Source organism: Chroicocephalus ridibundus, chromosome 4 (genome assembly GCF_963924245.1).
Source record: "Chroicocephalus ridibundus chromosome 4, bChrRid1.1, whole genome shotgun sequence".
In the NCBI taxonomy this organism is placed as follows: Eukaryota; Metazoa; Chordata; class Aves; order Charadriiformes; family Laridae; genus Chroicocephalus; species Chroicocephalus ridibundus.
Genome location: NC_086287.1, coordinates 20039811 through 20065026, shown reverse-complemented (window position 1 = coordinate 20065026; position 25216 = coordinate 20039811). Strand labels below are relative to the sequence as shown.

Sequence of the window (25216 nt, the reverse complement as noted above, 5' to 3'; positions counted from 1 at the left end):
GAAGAGCTGAAAAACAGTTCAATCTAATTCTTAAATGAATGCTAGGAATCCCACGCACATATAAATTTTTCATTTATTGCCTGTAATTTTCTCAGCTAATTCCAAATTTAATAATAACTTTCAGCTTTGGTTTTCTCTTCTAATTAACGTACCGGTGACTATGTATAATCTCTGTGTAAAGTCAAAAGCAGCTTACACGGTAATTACAGTGGGAGCGCAGCACCTACTGTTCAAGATAGTCATCCACAAGAAAGTGCTTGTGGGACAGCTAAGGCGTTGAGATTAAGTTGTACATCTTTCTTGGACTGCCCCAAAGCTGTGTTATTAGTGGCTCAGCCCGATGGTGGCAAACATTTGGGAAGGAAACAGAAGAACCGGAGAGACCAAGCTCAACCCTTTGCACATACAGCAGAGATTTCTTGGACATGATGAACTTCTGAGGTCATAGTTTCTCATGGAGTCATATTGTTTAGTAACTTTACATTTACCCCATGATAATTATGATGTAGTCGGTTGAAAATTCCTCTTTTACACTGTGGAAGATGCTTTCCTTCCACTTTCCCCCCCTGCCCAGGAGCAAATGAAAACACTTATGACTGAATAAAGCAGAAGGAAAACCCAAGTGTATGGTAGAAGCAGAATATCTTTGTTCCCTCTGTTAACTGAAAATTAGCATTGGTTACTTCATTTTAGACCCTTCTCAGCTGGAATGACTAATGTCAGAGGGGCAATCACTAGAGAACACACCATGTCTGTCTCTTGTCCGGTATGGAAGAGACCGTCCCCATGAAACAAGTTGTGAATTTCATTTTGGTTTTCTTTTTGACTGCTGTGGCAGAAAGATCTCAAAGTGGCACTGTATTTTGCAGTCAGATTTATAGCAGACTGATGGAGAAGAAAATGGGACAGGTCTGCTCGCCCTTCTTGCTGTACCTCTGATGTCGAACAGACCACTGACATTGACAAGCACCCCGGGAAGCGGGGCGTGTACGGGCATATTTGAGCAGCACTATCCAGTGCTTTTCATTTACAACAGAAAAACCGTGAAAATCCATTTATTATTTACTTCCTTTTTTGTGTTTGCTTGATTCTGTAGAAATGTGTACGTATGGTTGGACTGTGAGAGGCACTTACAATCATTTTGGATACTAGCTGGTGGTGACCGGTGGATCCAACAATAGCCTGCTTTCCCAGCAGAGACTCTCAACAAGAAAGTACCATCTTCAATTGCAAAAGCCTCTAAAGCAGAACTTTGTACTTTCATTAAATGAACAAAAATGCATTTATTTAAGAGCAGCTCCATTTAGTAAGTAAATTCTTAAATCCTGTCTGTCCTGATAGGACAGGATATTTGGATAGCCCATCCCCTGCTGCTTCAACACAACCATGTCCATCCTGCTGCAAGAGGCGGGGTATCCTAGCCAATCTAATAAACACAATTCAGAGCATCAGTACAATGTTAATGCCACCGTTGTTCTCCCAGGAAACACGTGGAAGATGCTGAGGGGTACTTGGTCGCAATTAAAGACATTAAGCTAAAAGGAAATGCTGTGGTATGTTTCGTATATAGGTCGCATTTGCAAAAAAAAAAAAAAGAATGATTCAACTGAATCCAATCTCTCTCTAGTACTTTGGTGGTTAGTTTAGAAGGGAAAAGATGTTCTGGAGGTCTGTGACGGAAAATATGAACATTAACTGAGAACAGGAACTCCCCATGTTCTTCACAAAATGCAGATACCTGTAATAGATACCAGTCTACTGGAGAAAGGCTTTGGGCAATGTCAGTTAACTTTTTATTCATTTCAGTATAGGACTGTTGTTAAATGTCTCCCTGCTCTGTGCACTTTGATTCTGAAATGTGGTACTAAGCAAATTTTGAGGTTTTTGTCTTTTGTTGTTGGTTTTAGATTGACAAGTACGCTCAGCGGGATCTGAAGAAAGGGCTTCATTTGTATGGGACCGATGGAAATATTGGCCTAACTAATGCATGGAGCATCATTCAAACAGATGTAAGTCTCAGCTTTTCTTTCCCTTTCTCTTTACCCTCAGGGTTCTGTAACAGCATGTTCTGGGTGTGAACCTAATCAAACCTCCAGATCCCAAGCCAACCTCTTCCTCCCACCCAGTCAGTACATTAGCAACTAAACTCTCTAGTTTTTGTAACAAATGGTATTTTCTCCTTTGTCCAGGGTAGCTTATGTCTTTTAAAAATTCATATTGTGTTGACACCTAAATATCATATAGTTCTGCGCTGTGTGGAGAGTGAAGGAGACGGTCAGACAGGAAACAAGCAGTACCTTCTCTTTAAAGTCAAAGGGACAGCTTTTGTTGGAATGAAGAGCTGTAGCATAATAACAAAGAACCACTCCAATACCTTTTCATTTCTGTCCTGTCTCCTTTCATTGCCATTGTTGTTTTCCACTAGCGTGGTCAAAATGGAAACTGGCCATGGTGTTTACAACCTCCTTCTACAGTCAGTATGTTTTTCCCAGCAGAATTCAATCATCCTCTATCACAGATGGGCTGGGAGTGGTTTTTGCTATGTTGCCGCCACTGTTGCATCTTTCTGATTCTCTGACAGCACTCTGCCAGTGTTTGTCTCATAAGGGACTAGTGAAGACTGTAGCTGGCTTCCTCCTTTTGTCCTTGTCTGGCTTGCTGAGGAAACACCGTCACTAACAGTTCAGGTTTATTAGCTCTGTCCTTCTCTTTTCATATTCAGTTCAGTCAGTTCTCTTGGGGGTGATCTTTCTGATACGATTTTCTCTGCAACTTGAATGAGGAAAAGTGCTCCAATTTTTCTTCTGCTTTAGAAAGAAGGACTTGTACTGCCTTGACTTCACTCAAAATATCTTGCATAGCTTTCTCAAATTCTCCTCTCCAGAGGTGCTAGCGTGAAACAGACAGGCAGGGCTTTAGTATTGCCTTGGCCAAAAATGTCTTAAATTGGCCAAAGACGATAACCTCTCCCAATGCTTCCAAGATTATCTGAAATATTCGAGATGATGGATGGGCTACCTACCATGTTCTGATACGATAAGCCTGCTCATTTACCCTTTACTTCCTCTGTTGGCATTTGGGCTGAAATCCCAAATATCTTTCAGTCTGGCGGTGTCAAGATTCACATATACTCTTCTGTACCATACAAGATAGCAGGAGCGGCAGGCTGCTAAGCGAAGGTCTGAGAAATTGAAAATTCGGGGTCACTAAAAGAACAAAAGAAGTAGTTGGCCAAATTCCATGTGCATCTTCGGGGCTGTGGGAGCAGCCTGTATTGAGTGCAGTCGGTTGGCAGCAACAGTGCTGTGTGTGAAAGACAAACAGCTCACGTCCAGCAAACCAGCTAATAAGCTTTCCGGTCCTGCATCCTAACAACTGCATGTGGAAGGTTCTTTTGGTTACCTTTAGAAGGCCTCAGCATCTTGCAATATTGTTAATGTTTTTCTCTTCCAATGCTATGATCAAATATGAGAAGGCATCAATTGCATTCCCAAATGCATTTTGTGGTGCTGGCCCAAGCCATGTGAAGTGTAGATACAATTTTTTATATCATTGCTTATATCAAACAGAATTAGAAATTTTACGCTTTTACACTAACTTAACTCCGACTGGTAAAAATGTAGTAATAATTACTAATATTAAGGTGTTTGCAGTAAATATTAATCTGGTTTCAGTGACACCCCAAGGACTGTTGAAAGCATATAGCAAAGGTCGGGGAAAAAAGCATTATTTGGAGGACTTAGTGGATAGAAACCCCATGCTTCTGCTCCCCTTTCTGTAAAATAGGTGTAATAGTATATACTATGTCTAGTTCACCTAGTCACATTTTTTCAAGATGTTCATAAGTTGGATTGGACTCAGAAAGTATGTAAAAGAGTAATGAGAATTGTGGAAATTTACATTATGATGAGAAATTTTAAAAGCTTTATATAACCAGGAAAAGAGGAAGAGACGAAGTAGTGGTGTGATTGCAATCCTTAAAAAGAGAGCAGGAGGGGAAAAGGGTTTTGAAAGGCAAGGGCTCTGTAATTGATCCAAAAGATGAAAACTCCAGATGCAGATATCTGATAGTAGGCTGCCATTGTACAGCAGGGTGGTGGATTCTTTTTCCCTATAGTGAAGACAGGGGGTTTTGTCTAAAAGAAGTGGTCTTGTTCAGTGACAAGCTTGGGTTTGAGGCAAGACTCGATAGTCTGTGGTCTGTGTAGTGCATGATCTCTCGATCATGCTCAATTGTCTTGATGATTCCTTTGGCCTTGAAACCTGTTACAGGTTAAAAGAGCATTCTATAAGTTTCAGATTAACCTAATGCTAGCTAGGTCTTAGGAGCCCAAAAGATAATAGGAAAGGGCCATCTTGCAAGCCATGTACCGTCATGTTACATCACTCTCTTTTCTCACATGGCAACTATGAAATTAACATGTGCTGTCTTGGCGGTACCACAGTGTTAAAGTCTCCGTGCTCCCGGTGCTGGGCACCGAGGAGAAAAGCAAAGAGCTCCCACTGATCCATTTTTACTGCTCTGCATAATTGGTTTTCACATGTATCTTTCAAAACTACTTAGGAATAGAGTATTGCAGTGGTGCAGCAAAGGCAATCCCAGCATGGTTAATTATGTAAAACACTTTGCACTTGAATAGCGCTATGTAAATGCCAAGTATTATTTTTTTGTGTTCAGTAATAATTGTTATCCCTTACATCCCTAATCAGTAGAGTGTAATCACTGATAGGAGGATTAGGGCAATACAGGAGACTTTCTGAAAGGAAAGTCCCAGCCCAGGCTTGCTGTTTGCATTCTGACTCCTCAGCGGCAGCCCTCGAAACCCCGCAGTAGAGGTAACCACATTGCCATTACAGGGCAGTGTCTCATCACTGGCTTTTCTAATGGGGCCAGAAGACATCAGTCATTGGTTGAACTATGGGCTATGTCTGTGCGTGGATGGGAAACAGCAGCCTCAGAAGAAAGCATGACATGTGAAAAACATGACAGTAGGAGAAATCATGAGTCCTTCTCCCCTGTCCTCTCTGCGTTCACACTTCTTTCTTTGCAAAAGTATTTCTCAGAGCTTGAGCAGAGAGATGGCACCATGGTTAAAGTAGTGGGCTCAGACATGAGAGACCTAAGCTCTGGCATAGTTCTTCATTTCTCCTACAATTAGCTTAGATAGAGACCATTCCCACCCTGAGTTGACAAAGTATGACTGTGTATGGCAACCTTTGCTTAAAGAAGGGGAAAAAAGTTTTTCCAGAAACAGGACGACGTTTAGATGGCATTTCAGAGGGCAGTACTGACTGGGAGGATGGAGACCCAGCGTGCATACAGTGGTGATTACTGTATTTCTTCTTCAAATGTGAAAGGCCTGAGCACCTTTTTCGGGGGGCTTTCTTCTCTGAAGCCTTTGTGCCTTGAGAAGTGTTTTCCCTCTTTTTAACAGAAGCATACAATTCCTAAGTAACTGGGAACAAGGAAAAAGCAGAGTCCATCAGGCCCGTCTTTAAGGAGGAAGTTGTCGTTTTGGTCCATGACTGATCAGTTCAGTTTCCTGCTAAAGGAGTTGGGCTGAGCTGCGTACATGCAACCCGCGGTAGAGGAAAAGCACTAGACCCATTCTGCGGTCGTATTAAGCCTCTAGGTCAGGGAGCTGTTTCAAATTAGAACATTTTATTGATTTCTTTTTAATACCTTCAGCTAACCAAAATCACAGCCCTTCTCAGTGGTGTTTCAAACCTTAAGAGGATCAGAAACACAAGCAGGTGACTTCTGCGTGTTGTGACTGAAGACTATGAAAGCGTACAAAGTGATTTTAAACATGACTAAAATTCTAATAGTTTAGGATGTAAGTTACCCTGAACTGCATTACACTCCTTACTAACCAGGACTGGTACAGTTACAGGTGGGGATCATTAGGAAATGAGAAATAGGCATTAATTTTTAAAATGTTGCTTCATCCCCAACATCTTTGTGATCAATATTTGAGCACTTCTCCTTTTAACTAACCAGGCAGTAATTCGAGAGGCATGCAGAAAACGCATTAGCTTCACTAAAGTGAGCAAATTCAGCTCACTTTTACTGCTGCGTAATGCCTTTCATGTCTATTTAGACCACGGTTACTGAGAACAAAATTTGACCCATCTCTCTCTACCCCAGTCATTGATTCTGTTAGATCAAACCATACTGGAGGATTACTGCTGAAGTAATCCAAACCACCCATTAAACATGGTATTAGAATGAAGCTGTCTTATTCACCACTTTTTACAGTGATAGAGGAAAAAGGCGTATAAAACTCACCCCTACCCTGTCCCTAGTTATCCATCACATTCACAAAATTGGAAAACCAGGCATTGCTAAAACCTGTCTGCAACAAGGATTGGGTGTCTGTTTATTTTCATGAACCCTATTCCAGCCTGGCTGATTTTGCAGGAATTTGGCAAAGAAAATAAGGCCTCCTTAGCCTTCAATACCAGGATTGCCTGTAAAATACATACAAGAATCCAACTCCTTACATTTCTATTGAGCTAAGATAGAAACTTTGTGTATAACATTAATTACCAGCCCCAGATACCCCATGCTAGAGCAGCAATTACTTGTTAAAACAAAAATAAAGCTATCTGCAGGCAGCGTTGCATTCCATGAATACAACAGAGAGACCTTGGTGCCGTGCGGTGCTGCTCGGCTGGGAAAACCACTCGCAGCTGCACAACCTTTGGCCGCATCGTTGTGTTGAGCAGCCCACGTGTCCCGAGTTCTTGGGAACCGAGGAGCCGCTTCAGAACCCCGCAGGTAATCAATAGGGGGGTGATTTCTCTCTCTTTGACAAGGGAGGGGAAAAAAATGTGTTTTGACATCTCGGGAGACAGAGCCTCCCACGTGAAACATGTGAAACAAACAGCAGCGTATTGTCAGTATTCCTGGAAATGTTTAGCAGCAGGAGCTTAGATCCTCAGAGGCATTTGACAAGCTTTTGCTTGTTTGAGCAACTCTGCCAAACACTGTATGTGTGTCCCCAGAACTGCTACCCGACTGTCACCTTATGCCGTAAGTGCCCACGTTCGTTCTTGTGGGCAGGCACAACTGCATGCCATGGTGCTTGCCCCTTCACAGCTGCCAGCCCTAGGATCAAGTGATTTGACGTGTCCAAGTCAAGGTGTCTTAAGTTACTGCTACTCAAGACAGTAGCTGCCTTTTTCTACAGATTACCCCCTTTTAAAGTTAGTCTGGGTGTCCCAAAATAAGCACTGTTAGTTTGTAATTGTGCATTGTTTATGCGTGCCATAAGGGCATTGTTCCCTATTGAAACTAGGAACAGAACTAATCAATTAGGCAACCTTGTCTAATTTTATCACTTAATAAGTGACGGGAGCAACACAGGACTGTAAATGTGACCACAAAATGAATGTGGCGGTAGCAAGAATCAAGTCTGCAATGGCTTCGTGACAGTCAGGCAGTTTAACTTGCTGGTATTGGCAGAACATCAGCCTTTGTGGAAGAACGTGAAGTCTACAACAAACTGCTGGTGACAGAAATTATCCTTCATGGGACCTGAGCTTTCTCCGTCCTCCAAGTGTGGGACTGTTTCCAACTGTCCTTGCTCAGAAACCTTCTCAATTTTAAAAAAGAACGTTGCTCTCAAATCTCAGAGGCCCCTAAAAAAGCCTCTTATTATGCTCTTTGTCCTCAATATTCCCCTTTCTTGTAATAGTCCCTCATCTCCCTCAACAATTTGGCTACTTATCGTTCGGCTTCATGCACACAGGATAAATCAGTTGTTTGTCACATGATCCAAAATCGCTCCCATGCTCTCTTTTCTCTACTTCGGCCTCCATAATGAGGTCTTTGAATTTACAGAGCTCTCAGCTTGTCTGTCTTTTTGGCTTCTAGCTGGACCCTTTTGCTGAATCTGTACTGGTGACCCATTCAGTCCCACTGCTGTTTGTTCCCTTGTTCTTGCCTCTTTGACTTACTGCCATGGGTCAGGGTCTCTGCTCCCTAGAGGTGCCATTCACCTGACTTGGTCGTCAGTGGTCTCTGTGGTGGTAGTACTTTTCTGTGTTCATTACCTCCTCTCTTTTAGGATTGTGCATCATCTGCTGCGTAATTCCATCACTCGTCCTTCCTTTGTCTTCCAAAGGCATGACATCTCCTCCAGTTACAGTTCCAGACGTTATTTCTTCCAGTCCCAAGGCTATTGACCCTCATGCTACTTCATTCTTTTTCACCCTTGATCTTTTCTTAGGCCTTTCTCCCATTGCTGGGACTGCCTTGTCTGCCAGCAGTGGCAGGCAAGCATCAATATTTAATCCTCTGCTCTTGTAGAATACACAGAGGATCTGCGTGGGCCGGCAACGTGTATCCGACTGCAGCTGGTCTTTGCAACTGCATCCCCTCCTATTTCCACCTTGTGGCTTACCAGGAAGTTTTACTCTTTGGAGTCCCAACCCTAGCTCATGGCCTAGCCACCGTCTGCTTCACAGGCTCCATAGGCACAGCTGTCCTCAACACTCTTAGTGCACCCTTAACTACAAAACCTGTGCTTCATCTTTGTCTCCTTAGTCTGTCAGACTTTGACACCCTCAGCCATGCAGTATTATGGGGAGAAGGGCCCTAGTCCTGATTTATGCAAACTTGTGTCACTTGCGTTTGGCCAGAACATCACTCATATGTCTCAGCCCTTACTGTTGCACTCTCTACATCACAGATGAGCCACGTTTTCAAGGTTTGCTATTTACAAGCTGTCACTTCTCACTGTCTATCAAAGAACTGCCTCCTGACTCTAATGATGACAGCCTGCAAGACCTTCTTGTTAGATTTCCAAATAAACCAGCTTTCCTCAAATGCATGCCATGTGTTCCATGCCGCTCCTATCCGCTTCTGGGACCTGTTATGCACGGAGCTCCCGTCTTGTGTGCAGGAACATAGAGCAAAAAAATAAAGTCACAAACTTTTTTTTTACTTTCAAGTCAGTTTGTAGAAAACGAAGCCCATAAAGTCACAAATCAAACAGTTGCAAGCTAAGGATTGATTCCTGCCACGGACCAAATCAGAATTCTGAGCAGAACCTTTGGGGGATAGATGTTAGTCTGGGAAAGATTTCTCACTTTTGCTTGGCAGAAGAAAACCAGTGCTGTGAGCACTGAAAGGTCTCTGTCGCGGACTACTTTCTGCAAGTGCTTGAAGCAAATTCCAATGCGTGAGGCAACGCGTGACACCTCTGCCCTCTGTTGGTCTTGAATGGCAGATCCTGTGTGTGCAACAAGAGCTGAACGCTCAGCCCTCTGTGCCCATAGACCCTACAACCATTTATATATATGTATATAGATATAGGGAAAACTGTCCCTCAGGCCAGTATAAATATCAGGATCTGAACTAGGCTGTGGTCCTGGTGATGCAAATGTCTGCATGATTATGAGTCTATCAGAAAAAAGAGGAATGGCCTCTGCAGGGATGCAAAAGATACTGCACAGGCTTATATAAAACCACATTTAAAAAGTAAGATCTTGGCAAGTCATTTTGGGGCTAAGTGGGCGGCTGGCATAGCCTTGGAAAAGTGTGAAGTGCTGCCAATAGCAGAGAGCAGTTCTGCAGCCCAGTGTCGTCTTGTTTTACTCATTAGTGGTAAAGTGTCTAAATACCGACAAATTCGTACTTTTGAGTTAGCACAGGCGTGACAGATGGTGTATACATCTATATGGTAATGAGTCTTAGCTTATTTTGTATCACAGGAATATACCAGTTCCCAGAGGGGGAAGATGGTCGCAGAGCCATTCCCTGTACCGTTACTTACATTTCCTTGTACCTTTCATTCCGCTACCAAAGTCGAACAAACTTTGTGATTTAGCACCAACATAGTCATGGCACACTGCGTTGGGGCAGGCAGACACCTAAAGCACCGCTGTTTAGCAGCATCAGATGATGACACTAAGGAACTGCACCAAAGAGAGAAAAGTAGGAAATACATCTTTTACCGACTGACAGAGACTTTCAGAGGTGATCAGTAATTAACAGCCCGGAGAGAAATTTGCCTCGTTAACTTCAATCATGATTTCAGTAGCGTGCTGTAGAGAGCCCAGTATCTTTGTCTCCTGGGTGCTGTATCTGTATCTTAAGTAATTTTTTTCCCCAACAACAATCTGCAAACGATTGTTATAATCCTGCTCAGTCCCATCAACTCTTAACCTCAGTCCTTGACTGGGGTTGTCCTGTTTCAGCTCCTGCAGTGTCCTGCCACTCAAAATAGGTGCCTTTGCTTCTCGTATTAACATTAGCTACATAGAAAACCATATTTAAACACAGAAAAGAGTGGGAGAAAGGGCCTGTTTGGGTAAAGCTGAGGAAATACTATATTTCTTTAAAATGTCAAGCCTTTGCTGGTGTAATTGAAATGCACTGAATGTCCAACTCCAGGAGGGAGCGGTCAGAATGAGCCGAAGGCAGTGACAGATCATACTTACAGTATCATCTCGCGGCTTCTTTTTCCAGTTCAGATGCTGTGGAGTCTCCAACTACACTGACTGGTTTGAAGTGTACAATACAACCCGGGTGCCGGACTCCTGCTGCTTAGAATTCAGCGAGAACTGTGGACTCCATTCCCCAGGGACCTGGTGGAAAGCAGTGAGTAGCTCTTGGGCAGCAGCTCAGCAGCTGCCTCGCAACCCAGGTGAAGGGCAGGCAGCCGGTCATTTGCAGGGCCATACAGATGATAAGGCGTGTTGTACCCTTTACTCATCTTTAATCAGGTGGTTTCAGAAGGCTCGTGTTGAGCTGCGGCTTTTGACCTCCAATGAAACTGCCAATTTAATTATTTTTATGAGCTGAAGGCTTCCCTTTTAGTAGGCTCTGAGCTGGTGTTTCACATTGCAGACGAGTACCTTCCAACACTCATCTGGAGCACAGTCTAGCTAGATCTAGCTAGGAAATGACAGGATCGTCCTTTTCAATGTCCCACGTACTTGAATCGGGTAGAGACAAAGGCCAATGGCTCATCCACAGACATAGCACGAGCCCTGGGGCAGCAGCCGTAGCTTATCGTGGCCCAGGCAGTTGTGGAGCAAGGGGACGGCGTGAGCCTGGCGCGCTCTGCTCCTGCCAGGAACCCTGCCTGAGGGGGTACCACTGCACAGGAGGAGAGTGGGAGCCATTCCACCAAATTGCCAGCAGCATTTATTTTTTTTTGTAATGAGTTTCTGCACTTGCCTGTAATCAAATTCAAAACTCCATGGGATAATTCCCCTACGCTGTCCTCAGTAAGATCTTTCTAGAGCAGATAATCAGAGCCTAAATTCTCTGAAATTAGCTCAGCAATTCTTAGTGCCAATTACAGGTAGTACAATTACCCAGGAGGGGTTTGGAGTCAGGCCATCTGATGAAGTGGAATTATAAGGAAGTTTTGCCGGTTCTAATGGGTTTGTGAAGACAATAAGTAAAGGTCTCCTGTCCACTTCCTAGTGAGATTTCATACATGGATTGGCACTGGCAGAGGCTGAGTTCCAACCAGACATGGCTCCCGTCTACCTCTCAAGTAGCTCCAAGTCAAATTTTCAATTTAAGGACTTAAAAGTTCTTCTTCTATTTTATTTGGGGTACCAAGAAGATCGGTGCAGGTTAACACCATGTCTTCTGGCAGGCATCAATTGGTTTTCCTTTGTACATATTGGGAAGGTCACCGAAGGCTGAGTGATTCTTGGCGATGTACATTTACAAGACAGAAGGCACAATTTTTTGCACAAGGTTGTCTTACATTAACTACTATTTTCACGTTATTTAGAGAAAGGTTTCACTTGGGCCAGTTCCACCCTCCCCCAAAGTGGGCCCAGGACATGAGGGTACAGCTGCAGAATTTAAAGCAGGAAGAAAATAACAGAGAAGTGCCCATGCTGCAATTGGAAACGATGGAAAATGGTATGAAATGGGCAGCAGGAGTGGCTACTGAGCAGCTCTCACTGGAACTTTTGGGTTTGATATATATAATAAATATTTGTTTTCATGAAACATGGAGAAAATGAAAGCCTCATTCTGAAGCTCTAACTGGTTCTAGTTGGTTTTTAGAGGGCAAAGAGGACACAAATCCACTGCTTATTTATTTTTAGCTACTGGCCCAATTTATTTGGAGCAGTGCTCACACAGCGTTTTGGAGGTGCGCTTTTTTGTGTCATTACAATTAATACTCCCTGTTCGAGCTTCAACCCAGGAATACACTGTAGTTGCCCCAGTGCTGAAATGATAATCCAGGTTACCGAGCAGTTTAGGCTGATCTGGCTCTTTTCTGCCTGTATATTCCCAGGGGAGTAGAGCTGTGTGTTGATGGCTAATACAATATTTTGGTGGTTTTTTCCAGCCTTGCTATGAAACAGTGAAAATATGGCTCCAGGAAAACTTACTAGCAGTGGGAATCTTTGGATTGTGCACAGCTATGGTGCAGGTATGGTTTAATATCAATTTTCAAATTCTAATTAACTGTAATTAACCAAGTAACCATAGATCCAGATATACTCTGTCCAAACCCGTTTTAATAATTCCAAAGTTTGCATCATGTATAGAGTAAAACTCTGCAAGATTTAAGTCTTTTGTGTTTTAATTTAGTTAAAATACTACGTACAAGGTACAGAACTGGGAATACTGCAGACATTTTCCGGTTTATGATGCACTGCAAAGAGCAGGCGCTTTACCAAGTGGTTTATCTAAGGCTTAGGCTAGACTCAGTGGTTGGTAGTCCCCGCCAGCCAAAGACTGAAGCCTAGTGAAGGTAGAGTGAATTACCTTTTAGGCTACCTGTATTTGTCCAGTAATCCTCCAGACAGGACTGTCCGCTTAGCCTAAATACCTAACTTCAAGAGAGCCTAAAGATAGCTGAAGTCTTCAACCCCATCCTAAGTCCTAGGTTAAGCTGTAAGTTGGGATGTTGTTACCATTACTCCACCTTGCCAGTAAAACCATGCTTCTTTTTTATTAATTGCAGGGGAAGGAGGTAGGTAAGACTGGCATAGACTTCCCTATCAGATTTTAACCTGTGGTTATTTCCAGCGTAACTTCGGTCAGAGAAGAATCAGTTGTCAGTGCAGTACTTTGTCACTTACTCTTACGTACCCGTGTCTGTAATCCAGCTTGCTGTGGTTGTGGCCATAGCGTAGCCCCAGTGGCACAGACCTTAGCCTGAGGGCACACAGGTGAAATCTTTGCCGGAGCTCAGGCTGTTTCAGCTTTATGTCAGCGCCCAACTTACGGCCCAAAGTCCCACTCCTGAATGCAGCAAAGATGCAGCTTTAGTTTCCAGCTCCACCTCTCTCACGCTCAACATAGAAGCAGAAAGGCTGGCATCGCTAAGCTAATTAATACCATGTAACTCCAGATTAACCCAATTCTTTTTTTTAATTTTGCACGGTATACCACCAGCAGCAGTAAGAGAGAGCCCGGGATCAAAGTTCCACTCATATTCCCACTAATGTCAGGTCAGGCAGAAAGGCATGTATCTTACTGTCACGTGTCACACGGTGGCTGCAACCTATTAATGCAAACGCCTGACTCCTCGTAGGCCCCAATTCAGGAGAGTTTGAGGTTTTGTTTTCTGGTATAGTAAGCAGATGTGCTTCAGAACAAAGGTAAGCACAAGAAGATTGTATGGCAGAGAGACACCGTAAGACTGTTGTTAATATACTGCCGTACTTTAAAAAACATCTTTTGAGCATCTATTTAGCATTTAGGGAGTCTTTAAAAGATACATTAAAAACCCAGCAGCCCATGTCAGAGTCCTTCTCATACACCTTCATTATATTTAGGGTATTTAAGAGAATACTGTCTTTCTGACAGAAAGAAATTACTACTTTGCATGGGAGGAAACACTTCCTTTCAGACACTTTAAAAAATGCTAATTGATATTCCTAGTACATGCTGTGAAGTACAGAGAAAACACCTCAGAACCCACAAGATTTTTAGCCTGTCTTCCAGGTGCACTATGGGATTGAATCTGATTGATGACAAAAGTTTTGATGTACTGTCACCTAAAAATGAATTGGGTTCCCTCTGTTGTTGCTGTTATAACATTGTTCTGGCCCTAAGCGTGTGACAGCTTTTGTTTTTCATGTAAAAAAAACCTTGCAGTCAGTCATACAGTGACACAACTCGAAGGACATACAGCACATGTGGCAGAAGAATCTGCTTCAGTCATGCATGCTCAAAATTACAAAACAAATTCAGCCAGCCAGGTTTTATTATGCAGCTGTCCCCGAAGGTGTCCCTTCGGTAAGAAGTAGAAGGCAGTGGTCGTGGGATCCTTCCAAAAGGCATGTGCTTGCTCTAAAACAGCACACTAAAGCCTAACAATCTTTTCTTCAGTTCCTGTTCTCCCACAGCGAAATAACAGCTTTATAACCATTTTTTTTCTTTATAAATGAAGTGGTATGTGTGTTATTCACACACTCTTTCAAAATACTCGTTAACAGGAACTGCTATTTATGTAAAGAGTAAATTTGAAGTGGTCAAATTAAGTGCTTAAAATAGAATTCATAGAAAAAATTTCTACCTGGCAAACCTTTATTTAAGTGACAATTTTTACATTGGTGTTGCAAACGAATAGTAACAACCACTTAGTACATTCACACACGTACTTCAACTGGAAGGAAAATAAGACACTCTTCCCCATCCCTTTCTCTGATGAAGTAATCTACCAGAGGCGGCCCAGAAGGTCAGTGGTTGGGCTGGGAGAAGAACCACCACCTCCTGCTGCTTTTCTTGAATAGGCTGAGTAGAAAGACACATACATTGTTGATGAGGCATTGATGGTTATCATTAATGCATGGACAGTTTCCAGTGATTCCCCCAGTGGGACGTGTGCACACATACGCTTGGAAAAGTAAAGTACAGTAAAGTAAACCACAGCATCCGTTGGGTCAGGGATGAACCTGATTGTCTTTCAAAGCAATAGCTACAGAGATAACCACACAGCCCCCAGCTGTGGGTTGCTACTATGAAATACATGCAAGCAAAAGACATCCAAACATTTCTTTGCAATATACCTCTTCCCGATATCTGATGGCTGCTTTTCGTGGAGAAATCAACTCTCCGGTGCTCTCCTTGTTCGTTCTGTAAAACAGCAATACAGATAAGGACAAAAGGCAGACAGAAACTAGGAACAGAACAAGGACATGAGCTGGGAGGAAACGCAGTGTGTGATGTGTCTTCCTGTGTGTGAACAAAAGCGGTGGAAGCATGCTTTTCTCTCTTTTTTTTGTTTCAATAATAAGAGGGGAGGGGTTACTTACTGAAAAACGATTCTTTGTTGTGTGTTCTTTTTCTCAGATTCTCGGACTCACCTTTGCAATGACCATGTATTGTCAGGTAGTCAAGGCAGACACCTACTGTGCATAGATACCATTCCCAATCTTTCTGCTCCTCCTCCAAAGGACACAGGAGAAATCTCCTTCATGCTCATTCATCTGACCTTTTTTTTTTTCCCCCCTTTGTACTATGAACTGTGTATAATGCTATCTTTCTGAAGATTTTTGTGAATCACCCCACTTTACTGAAGGAGGAAGAAAAGAAAAAGTCAGTACTTGAACTGGCACAGGTAAGAAGCAGCCTTGTCTTTAAACAGAAGAAAACCTCCAAAGAGCAATGGTTCCTTTTCCACGGCCCAAGGCAAAGCGAAAGGAGGCTGCATAAGAGGGGCTGATCCGCAAACTGATGTTAGGAAAAGATTGCACTGAGGCAACCTCTGCGAAACCCGCCAGGTTTCATGGTCTGGAAGAGAGGGCACAGAAAAAAGAGTATTCTTCAGCGTGGAAAGAAGGTACAGAGTAGCTAGCACTGAATGCAGGTGTACTACAGTTTGCACGCAGCTAGAATGTCGAGATCAAGCAGCCCTGCCTCCAAGTGTCTCAAGATGATTTTGTAGCCAGGCGAGGATCATCTTCAGAAATATGTTACTTTAAAGGAGTATTTTTAATCTTATGCGCTGCAAAGGCAGGCTTTTAATCAGAATCTGTACAGTGAGATCTGGCTGTTAAGGGAAAACAACATTGGACATTGTCTCACTTATTAATTGCCAGTGGCATATAGATGGTTGACTGTATGTAATATATATTACATTCATATACACATACTGTTCCGGAAGGTGGAAATACCTAGCATCTAACCTCAGAAAGAGGGAACCTTTCTATCCCATTTTACATTCCAACTGAAATAACTGAGTATTATTTCTTGTAGGAGGCACTATCACTTATACCTCTGGGAAACAAGTAATTACTTTCAGCTGTATGTTCATTTCAGTAAACAACTTGTGAGTGGGCTCTCTCTGTCATTCTACTACGGTTTTATTTCTTATCATCCCTGTTTCAAGTTAGTCTGCCAAAAAATATCACTCACTTCCACACTTGAGGATCCGTACAAAGCTGTCAGCTGTTCCTTCCCCGAATGTCACCATTTCATTAATTTACTTTGGGATATCATCATCTGCAGGTATGATAGAGTTTGCCTTGCTGAGGAAAAATCTTTTGCACATTGCTCATTTTTCTGAGAGTTATTGAGACTTCAGATGTTTTTATGCCTAGGTTTTTTTGGTGGTTTTGTTTTTTGGTGTTTTTTTTTTTCAGCTGCATGTTTACAACAGCCAGGACACATCAGTCTTTGTTAGAACAGGAGTCACCTCTCAGTTCTGTTTTTCAGACCCATCTCCTGCTGCCTGGCTGTTGCCTGGAATATGCCCCACACTTTTGGGAATTTGCAGAAACCAAAATCGTAACTCCCCTTTAGCCAGAAAATTGCCACCAGTTGTCCGATTTCCCTGCCCTGCATTGTTAACTGAAGTAACTGATGTAGTACACTTCTGTGCACACCTTCTAGCGATGAAGTTACGAATCAGATGTTCCTGTTCAAACAAACAATTCCCCATCAGCAAGCAGCCCCAGGTAATGCACACGTGACAGGGAGACGCTGACGCAGAGCAGGGAAAGGACACAGCCGAGAACGGGCAAACAGCAATGCTGCTGGCCTGCTCCCTGCTGCCGGCCTTTGAGGACCTCTCAGCCACTGACAATAGACCAGAGACAACCACAGTGCCCTGTTTTCCCAGAAAGCTCAATGCAGCCATTCCTACTGTGACAGACTATACTCATGCATCAAGTTCAGGTGAAAAAAGTTACCCCGTACCTTTAGTGCTTACAACAGCAGGTCTCAGCTATGAGTGACATTTTGCTTACTTTGATTTAAAGGCAATTTCCAGCAGTAAAGCTGGACTCACTGACCCACAGCTTATTGAGCAACCTTCTTAACACCCATAAGTAACCCTTTTCTGGACCTGCACCATTGACAAATACTACCCTCACTGCTTAGGTTTTGGGTTTTTTTTTTTCCTTTTTGCTGTTTTTCTGCAGTCTTCTCACCCTCAGGCCCAAACTTGTCGGGAAGTGCTTGGGATGCTCTGGTGTGTGAAAAAGCAAGCATCTTCCAAAATCTTGCCCCCTATAAAGGCACATCTCTGAAGGATACATCATCCTCTGTCACGTGGAGCACTTAGCTGTGCAGGCCAAGCTGAAAGTAATGTATTATTACTTGTGTGCATTTTGTGTGGCTTCCTAACCACTCACTACCACAGCAACCTCACCACCGCTAAAGGATTTTACTGCCCTACTAACAAGCCTTGACAAATGTTAACAGATCTCGGCCCAAGAGAGAGGTTAAACCGAGTGAGTAGCCCACACACAGGCACCCTGTACCCCAGGCAAGAGACTTACTCTTGACGTTACAATCACCAGAGTCTCAACCCTCTCTGCTTCCTGAGCACAGGCTGACCTGTCAACAGTCCTGCCCTTCGAAAGATGGTTCCTTCCCCTCTGTTCCTTTCTTACCTGCATAGACGTGATTCCAGGTTAGATATACCATTAGTTCTTGCCATGGTTTATAGTTTGTAACACACAGGTGCTCCTGCTGACAGCTCAGAGTTTCCATCACCGAAAAGCAGCATAACAGAGTGATGAATATATTAATAAAACATTGATTTTTAAGAAAGATAAAAGATAGACAAGTCTATTTGCAGTGATCCCCGCCATTAAAAATTAACACAGATACAGCAGGCTGATGATGGCTCAGTTGATAAGCGTGAACTGTTGTGCAGCAGAGCTCCCACAGAGGGCAACTTTCATCACTTTGCCTGATGGCGTAGGGAAAAGAGCGATCACAAACCCTCATCCTCTGAGTCTCCCAATAATACGTGCTGAGCCCTCAGAGAAGACTGCTAGACTTCAGCTAAACCTACAGAAGAAACAAAATGAGAAACAAAGCCTGAAGAGAAGTCATGCTGTGGTTCCCTCTAATAATTTTCCACAATTTAGGTGTCTTTACAAGATAAACTGGCTCAGTTTTCAAAAACATGTATGTGTAGGGAGTATAAGCAATACTCGGGTTGTAAATGCCAGTCACTGCAACAGAAACATACGGCACTAACGGCTGAAAAGAAAGAAAGAAAAAACAGGGGAAAAAACCCAAAACAGACCACACATTGCTGCTAGTAAGTCTTTTTTTAAACACTACCCTTACACTGCCAACTGTTACTGCAACTTGTTTATAATTTGAACTGGACTATTTTCTATATTTGATGTTATTAACTCTCTTCACACAGGCCAAACATGTTATGGTGCTTAAAGCATTACCAGCACAATCCAATTTCAAACCTCTGAACATATTGCATATAACAAGCCTCAGACTTACCATATTTTCTTTTTAAAAAGCATTGCATACTTCATCTGCTGACAAGGCCAGAGTATTTTAAAACCCAATATTATCCATAAAACTTCATGTTGAACTGGTTGATTATAAATACCGTATAGTACATTAATACCCATTTAAAAGGCTGCAGAGCAACACAGAAGTCGTTCCAATTGCTGCCATTAGCGTTTTGTCACTTCTAGTGAAGTCTTTTCTATTATTTTCACTTCTTATCTTTAAACATGAAGGAGGACTCGATACATTTAAATTAAAGACAGAACCAAAGGCAACAAAGACATTGAAGGATTAATGCTCATTGAAGGAATTTATACTTTCTGCTTAATAAAACGATGTGAAGGCACAGGGCGCACGGCTGGACCTACTGAATTCAGCAACATCAGCATTTAGCTTTTAGTCAGTCCAATATACTTCTGATCTTCACAATTTATATATACGTATATATACATTCAATAGAATATGGTTTATTTTCCTGTACAGTAACTGTCAGTAGCAGCCAAATCTTATTGCTTGTACAATAGATTTATTTAGCTCCACATCTTACAGTGTACAATCACTGAAATTCACTCCAGTCTCTGTTCTATGAATAATTCTTTGTTCCTCCCCCTCAAATAATATAAACTCGTAAAGGTTCATTCTCTCATTTAATAATTGCCATTTGAATGCAGCATTGTATGATTTATAATATGGAGAGGAAGGAACTGCACAGAAGCTGTAAAAATATCTTATCTTGCATCAGCAATATGGCTGCTATGCGAATCCACCCGACCCCCTCACTTCTCACGAACTAGGAACATTAATGGTTACAGCTTTCCGCGTATGTGGCTCCCGGCTGCCTCTCCCCCAATTCGTAGCTAGACCTGAGGTTGTTAGTATCGAGAGAGCTGAAGCCATTCACTTACCCCTTAGCGCCATTGTTGTGCTATAAATGTGGCACCAAAGGTAAGCAACAAAAACCAGCAGTTGATTGTGGCATTTGTTTTAAAACCAGACTCTATTAACTTTGTCTGCAAGGATTCTTGCTAAGTGTGACTGGTCTGCATAGATACCAAGTTAGACAATTCACTGGAAGAAAGCAAATCAGGACTCACCATGGGAAATTTTGTTTGGATTCCATTGTGAATTCTCCTGGGTTGTCACTGGTATCTTACCCCAGTGGGCAGGTCTCCTCAGTTCTTTGGATTTTGTCGCTGCATCTACAGTGATACATTTTTGTGCATTCATATAAAGAACAAAATTTAAAATATACATTTTATTTTTAAAAAGTTATTAAATATTCTTTAAAGTTTACAACAGAATGTCTTTTGTATTCTTTATAATCAATTACACTACAAGCTATACAGTGAGTATATACGTACCCAAAGATGTCTGTGCAAGTGCACACACACACAATGTACACAATAAAAAAAAAATACACAGCATACTTCTTTTTTGTCATTTCTCATTACCTGTCTTTGATTTGACCTATCCTTCCTTATAGATGATTTATTATTATTTAAGTGCCTTACCCATTCCCAGGTAAATTTATACCCTTTTCTGTTTCCTCTTAAGGGCAACCTGCAAATTATATGATAATCAATAACAGTCCAGAAAATACTGGGGGATGAGATATACAGTGTAACAAAATACTTAGACCCAAACCCAATTATTTTCTGTTTAAAACTTGTCTGTTACTGATAATTCTGAGACAAAAGGACCTCTTTTTCTGAGGTAGTTGCTTAGATTCAGAAATTACGTAGAAAACCAGAAAATTAACACCAGACCGTGTTAAAATGGAATAACTAGGAACACCTACTATGTCGGCTCAGAAGAAGGGTTGGTTAGCCAGGTATCGTGTTTGCGGTTGTGTTGTAATGCAGCCTTTTTCAATACAATGTATTTTACTCTCCAGATCAAACAGCTTCGCAAGTGCAATTGCCTCTAAAATGAGTGCATTCTGAACAACATATTATTGAAAGTGTTAAGGGTAAATGCGGCCTGAAATTAGAGACCCAGAGGTTTTAGAGGTTGTTGCAGGAAACCTCATAAGTAAAACCCAAACCTTTGGTGAAAGTTTCTTACACCTCCCTCAATTCAGTAGGCATGTTTGTATTACTTGAATTTTCTTCATCCCATTAATTGTACCACTAGATGGTCTCATTAACCACATTACCTTTAATGCCTTTCTGACTTTGTGAAACTTCCCACTTCAGTCTTACATTGTAGCAGTTGGTTTCACAATTTCATCATGCCGTATACATTTAAAAGGACTCTTCTTATATGGATTTTAACATGTTGCTTTTCAATTTTGTTTATTCGCCATTGATTCTATACTTCAGGAATGCCAACTTAATGATTCTTACAGAAATACATGGGCACAGAGCAGCTGTATTAACTTTACAGCCTAATTTGTCTTTCCACTAAAGCTTAAACCTGGGTAATAGAGTACACTATTGATTTTTAAGATCCCATTCTTTAAAAAAAACTAAGCCCAGCGTACCTTCCCCCAGCAGCTATCCTAGCTCAGTCGTCTTTGCTTTTTGAACTACATGTTGGTATAGACAGAGGTGTTTCTATTTTAATCAACAACTAGCCTAATATTTCAGCTGACATCCTGCTATGTACATCAACTGTACTTAATACAACCTGGGAATATCAGCCTTAGCTGATTACACTAGCTGTCTAATACAAAGTACTTTCTGGCTGCATGGTGATCATTTTCGAAGAGACTTAAGGATAGCCTATGAAACACAGAGCCCTGTATTTCTTACCTTCCATATGTTAAAAAAAAACCAAACAAAAACTCTCTCATTATTAACTCACCTAGCAACAGCAATTTGAAAGGCTTTTTTTCTGAAATCGCATCAGTTGCCTACGTAGGTCATTTTACCCTAGGCATTCCTCCCCCCACCCCACCCCACCTCCCCCTTAAAACTGTTTCTCCATAGCAATACTGTATGTTATTCTGTTCATTAAAAATCATGGGGTTTGTTGACCTGTAAGAATGGCTTAGTTTACAATTTTCTTCCAAATCTACACCAGTGCCTGTTAGACAGCAACACAGAGGGCCTATAAGTCAACTTGCAATGCATGGGTTTTTAATGAAGAAATGGCTGATCAGCTAAACTGGTTTCTCGACCAACTCCCTGGTCGCTTTTATGCAGAAATTTTTCAGGCAGAACACTTTAGTACTACAGAGTTGCTTAACAGAGACTTCCTTGTACTTATGGTTACAAGAATAACTTGAAAAGATGGGATCCCTATCCACTATAGACCTCCCCTTACAATCCCATGACATTGCTATTACAGAATATGGTTCAAATCACAGCAACAAGGTAAAATATATAACTGTATATAATGAAATCTATATAAAACAAAGTACAGCATAAAAAAACAATTGTTAATGTGTATTGCTTATGTGTTTATTTTTTCCATATGGACAGTGACAGGAGGTTCAGATGTAAAGCATTCATCCTGAAGACACTAAAAATTACTATAGAAATAAAGGGATATCGGGAACTGGTTTGTGAAAGTCTATTCAGATGCACCTCATCATTTCCCTCCTCCACAAATACCTTTCCTTGGCTGTAAAGCTTAACCCCATTGCTGCTCCAGCCCTTCCAGCTCTCCTGTACCATTTAAATCTGCTGCTCTGCAGACAGGGATACCTGGTTAATCAAGGGCCCAGTCTGCCGAATGCAGAGGGGATTCAGTTATTAGTATTTTATAACTTTAAGTGCCCAAGGACAGCCATCTAACATGGCTTTATGAAGTTCAGGTTTCACGTTGCATTAGGAGACCACAGTCCCTACATAGCAAAGCAAAGCGAGTACTGTAACCAAGTAATTCACATCAGCCTAGTTGTGAACCTAACTAGTGACGGAACCTGAATTGCTCGCAAAGTCCGCAGTTCCCCGATGCAAGCCTACAAATCAAATTGCTAATGAGTGCTGTTATCAAGCAGAACTGTCACGAGTTGTTTAACATTCTTCAGAGAGACTAATGCTGCAGGGATTATTCCCCCCCTCCCCCCTTTTTTTTTTTAACTTTTAACCCAATTTACCTTGGAAACTCACTCAGTGTTATTGTACCATCCACAGATGCAATTAACTGATCCTGCTATTCTATCGGCTTGGCTAGCACGCACCCAGAATATTGCATTAAAAAAATGCCTCAGCCTAGAAACGTGGCCATTGCTGTTCTTTTGAAATGCTCACGTGCATCCACACACTATTGAGGTGACCGGAGCACTGTTTGCATCCCCACATTTTGTACTGTGACAGACTAACTGTCCCAGATAACTTCTCCAAAAAAAAAAAAAAAAAAAAAAAAAGGCAATTCTCAGTTCTCTCATTTCTCAAGGCAGTGAACCCTCTCCCCGAGGGAGTTAAAGCTGTTTACAGACTCGATTAAGATGAAGCATTTGCAAGTACTCCAGGAAAAGGGCACTTCAGCACGGTGCTGCTTCTAGTGCTTTCTTGGAACCCTTCCTCTCACTCTATGAGTCTAAAGCAGATTGCTTATGACAGTCCAAGTCCCTAAAAGCTCCTTTATAATCCCCATAACACCACACAGCCTTCCTCCTGCCCCACCAATGGCCGCTGTCTTTGCACCTGTATTAATTTCATTTGAAATTCATGTTGGCATTAGTCAAATAGGGAGGCTCATATAGCTGTAAGTGAAGCTATTTGGAAAAATTCTTCATGTTATGAGCTCAGCTGCAGGAACTGGACGCACAAGTATGTTACAAAGAGAAACAGGAACATTTCCCCCTAGAAGCCAGAGGTGCTTTGACTATTCGTTTGGTGAGCAGCCTAAGTGATGCTACTTGGTCTCTCAAGAACAGAGATGCCTCGAAACCTCATGGTTGAAAATACTTCTTTTGGGGGAAGAACAGAAATTGTGAACTCAGACCTGTGCACAACTGAAGGAATTATGGATTTGCAAATGCAAACACAAGAGAGTACATAGACTGAATTGATATGTCATGTAATTACCAATTCACTTTCCCTAAACAAAATAACTCACCAGCTTGGAAGTACAGCTTGTTGTCATGGAACTTGCTTGATATTTGGTGCTAATAAAAACTGAAGTTTTAAATCTCCTTTCTGTGAAGTCTGTGCATTAGAGTTCTTCCCTATTAAACACCTTCTTATTCCTAACTGTGAACCACAGCTGGTTACCCTGACACAATACAAGCTTCATTATCAAAAGGTCCTTTGAAATAAGTGCTCACAGTTTTAGAAGAAGAATTATCACATGAAAAACTGGCACAATTAAAAGCTGGCTGCAAATCACAGTCTTGTTTCTGATGGAATCAAGAGTTAATGTACACTCAAAAATGTGTTCTCAGAGTTAGAATATCCCAATGCAAGCAATCTTTGCTATGGACGACACAGGACTCCAGTTTATCCAGACTTCCGCAGCAGGAAAGGTGAGGAAAAAAGGGAAACCAAAAATGACAGGTATGAAAAAACATAGATGAGAAATATGGGAGAAGATTGGAAACAGACAAGAGACCTGGGCAGACAACACTTGGCATCTGAACACACTGTTTTTCCCTGCTGTAAGGTACAAATATAGAGCAGTATCCCATGAAATACACGGTCAGTTCATTCACAACAGACACAGTGTTCTTTTAGCAAGACACTCGCAGACCTGAATCAGGGCTGCAGTGGGTATGAAGTCTCTCTATAGACCATTCCTCCTAGTCCCTGTGATTTAGCAGATTTGGGGTTTTTGAGTCTTGTGTAGAGATGGTGGTTCTCTCAGTTCTAGGACTAAAGCAGTCCTCTTCTGTAGCCCGCTATGATTCAGATCTGTACAACAAAAGCTGTGACACCCTACTGGTTCTGCAGTCAGGGGCAATCGGTCCATCCCTGGGATACAGTCTCCATCTTGCCACCCCCAGCAGTCGCACAGGTGACTTCCTAGCAGAGGCACTGCAGCTGGTACTGTCACCAGGAGAAGGGGAAAGTCACCAACCCCATCTAGCATAGACAAGGTCAAAGGTACGCATATAAATGTTCAGTGCGATTCTGTTTACTTCTTTTTTTTTTTTCCTTGATCCCACTTTCATCCTGTTCCGACTGCTTTCCTGTCCTCTTCAGGCTGCAGTCCCATCTACTCCCTCCCAGGTGCTGCAGGTTCACAGAATTTCAGAGTTGGAAGGGACCTCTAGAGATCATCTAGTCCAAGAGAGCTACTAGTTCACAGAGCTACTGAAGGACACCGGAATACTCAGATGATGAAAACAGTTATGAGGGATGCAAACACTGATTTCTCTCATATCCTCCAACCTCCAGTACTTCCAACCTCACAGGAGATCAATCCAGGGAGCAGTGGGGGTGAATTTATATGTAATTTAAACATTACTGAAAACTGCTGAGCTCCATGACTTTCAAAAGAACTCAGCGTGTCACAGCTGGTGTGTCACTGGCCACATGGAGCGCAGTGTCCTGCAAGTTATAAACCTTTCTTAACGTCAGTGCAGTTACACCGAACATAAGGGTGTTCAGCTGCACAATC

At 42.1% G+C, this 25216-nt stretch overlaps 1 protein-coding gene across 10 annotated transcripts in view; it reads left to right on the top strand.

The window, feature by feature from the left end:
* TSPAN4 (tetraspanin 4) overlaps positions 1-23808 on the top strand; it is a 471022-nt gene extending 447214 nt beyond the window's left edge. For all 10 annotated transcript variants that reach the window (XM_063331344.1, XM_063331346.1, XM_063331350.1 and 7 more), the window contains 4 exons: positions 1908-2009; positions 10478-10609; positions 12333-12416; positions 15290-23808. In XM_063331344.1, the coding sequence (XP_063187414.1) occupies positions 1908-2009; positions 10478-10609; positions 12333-12416; positions 15290-15358 (387 nt within the window). In that variant the 3' untranslated portion in view covers positions 15359-23808. The remainder of the gene's footprint in view (positions 1-1907; positions 2010-10477; positions 10610-12332; positions 12417-15289) is intronic.
* The last annotated feature ends 1408 nt before the right edge of the window (positions 23809-25216 follow it).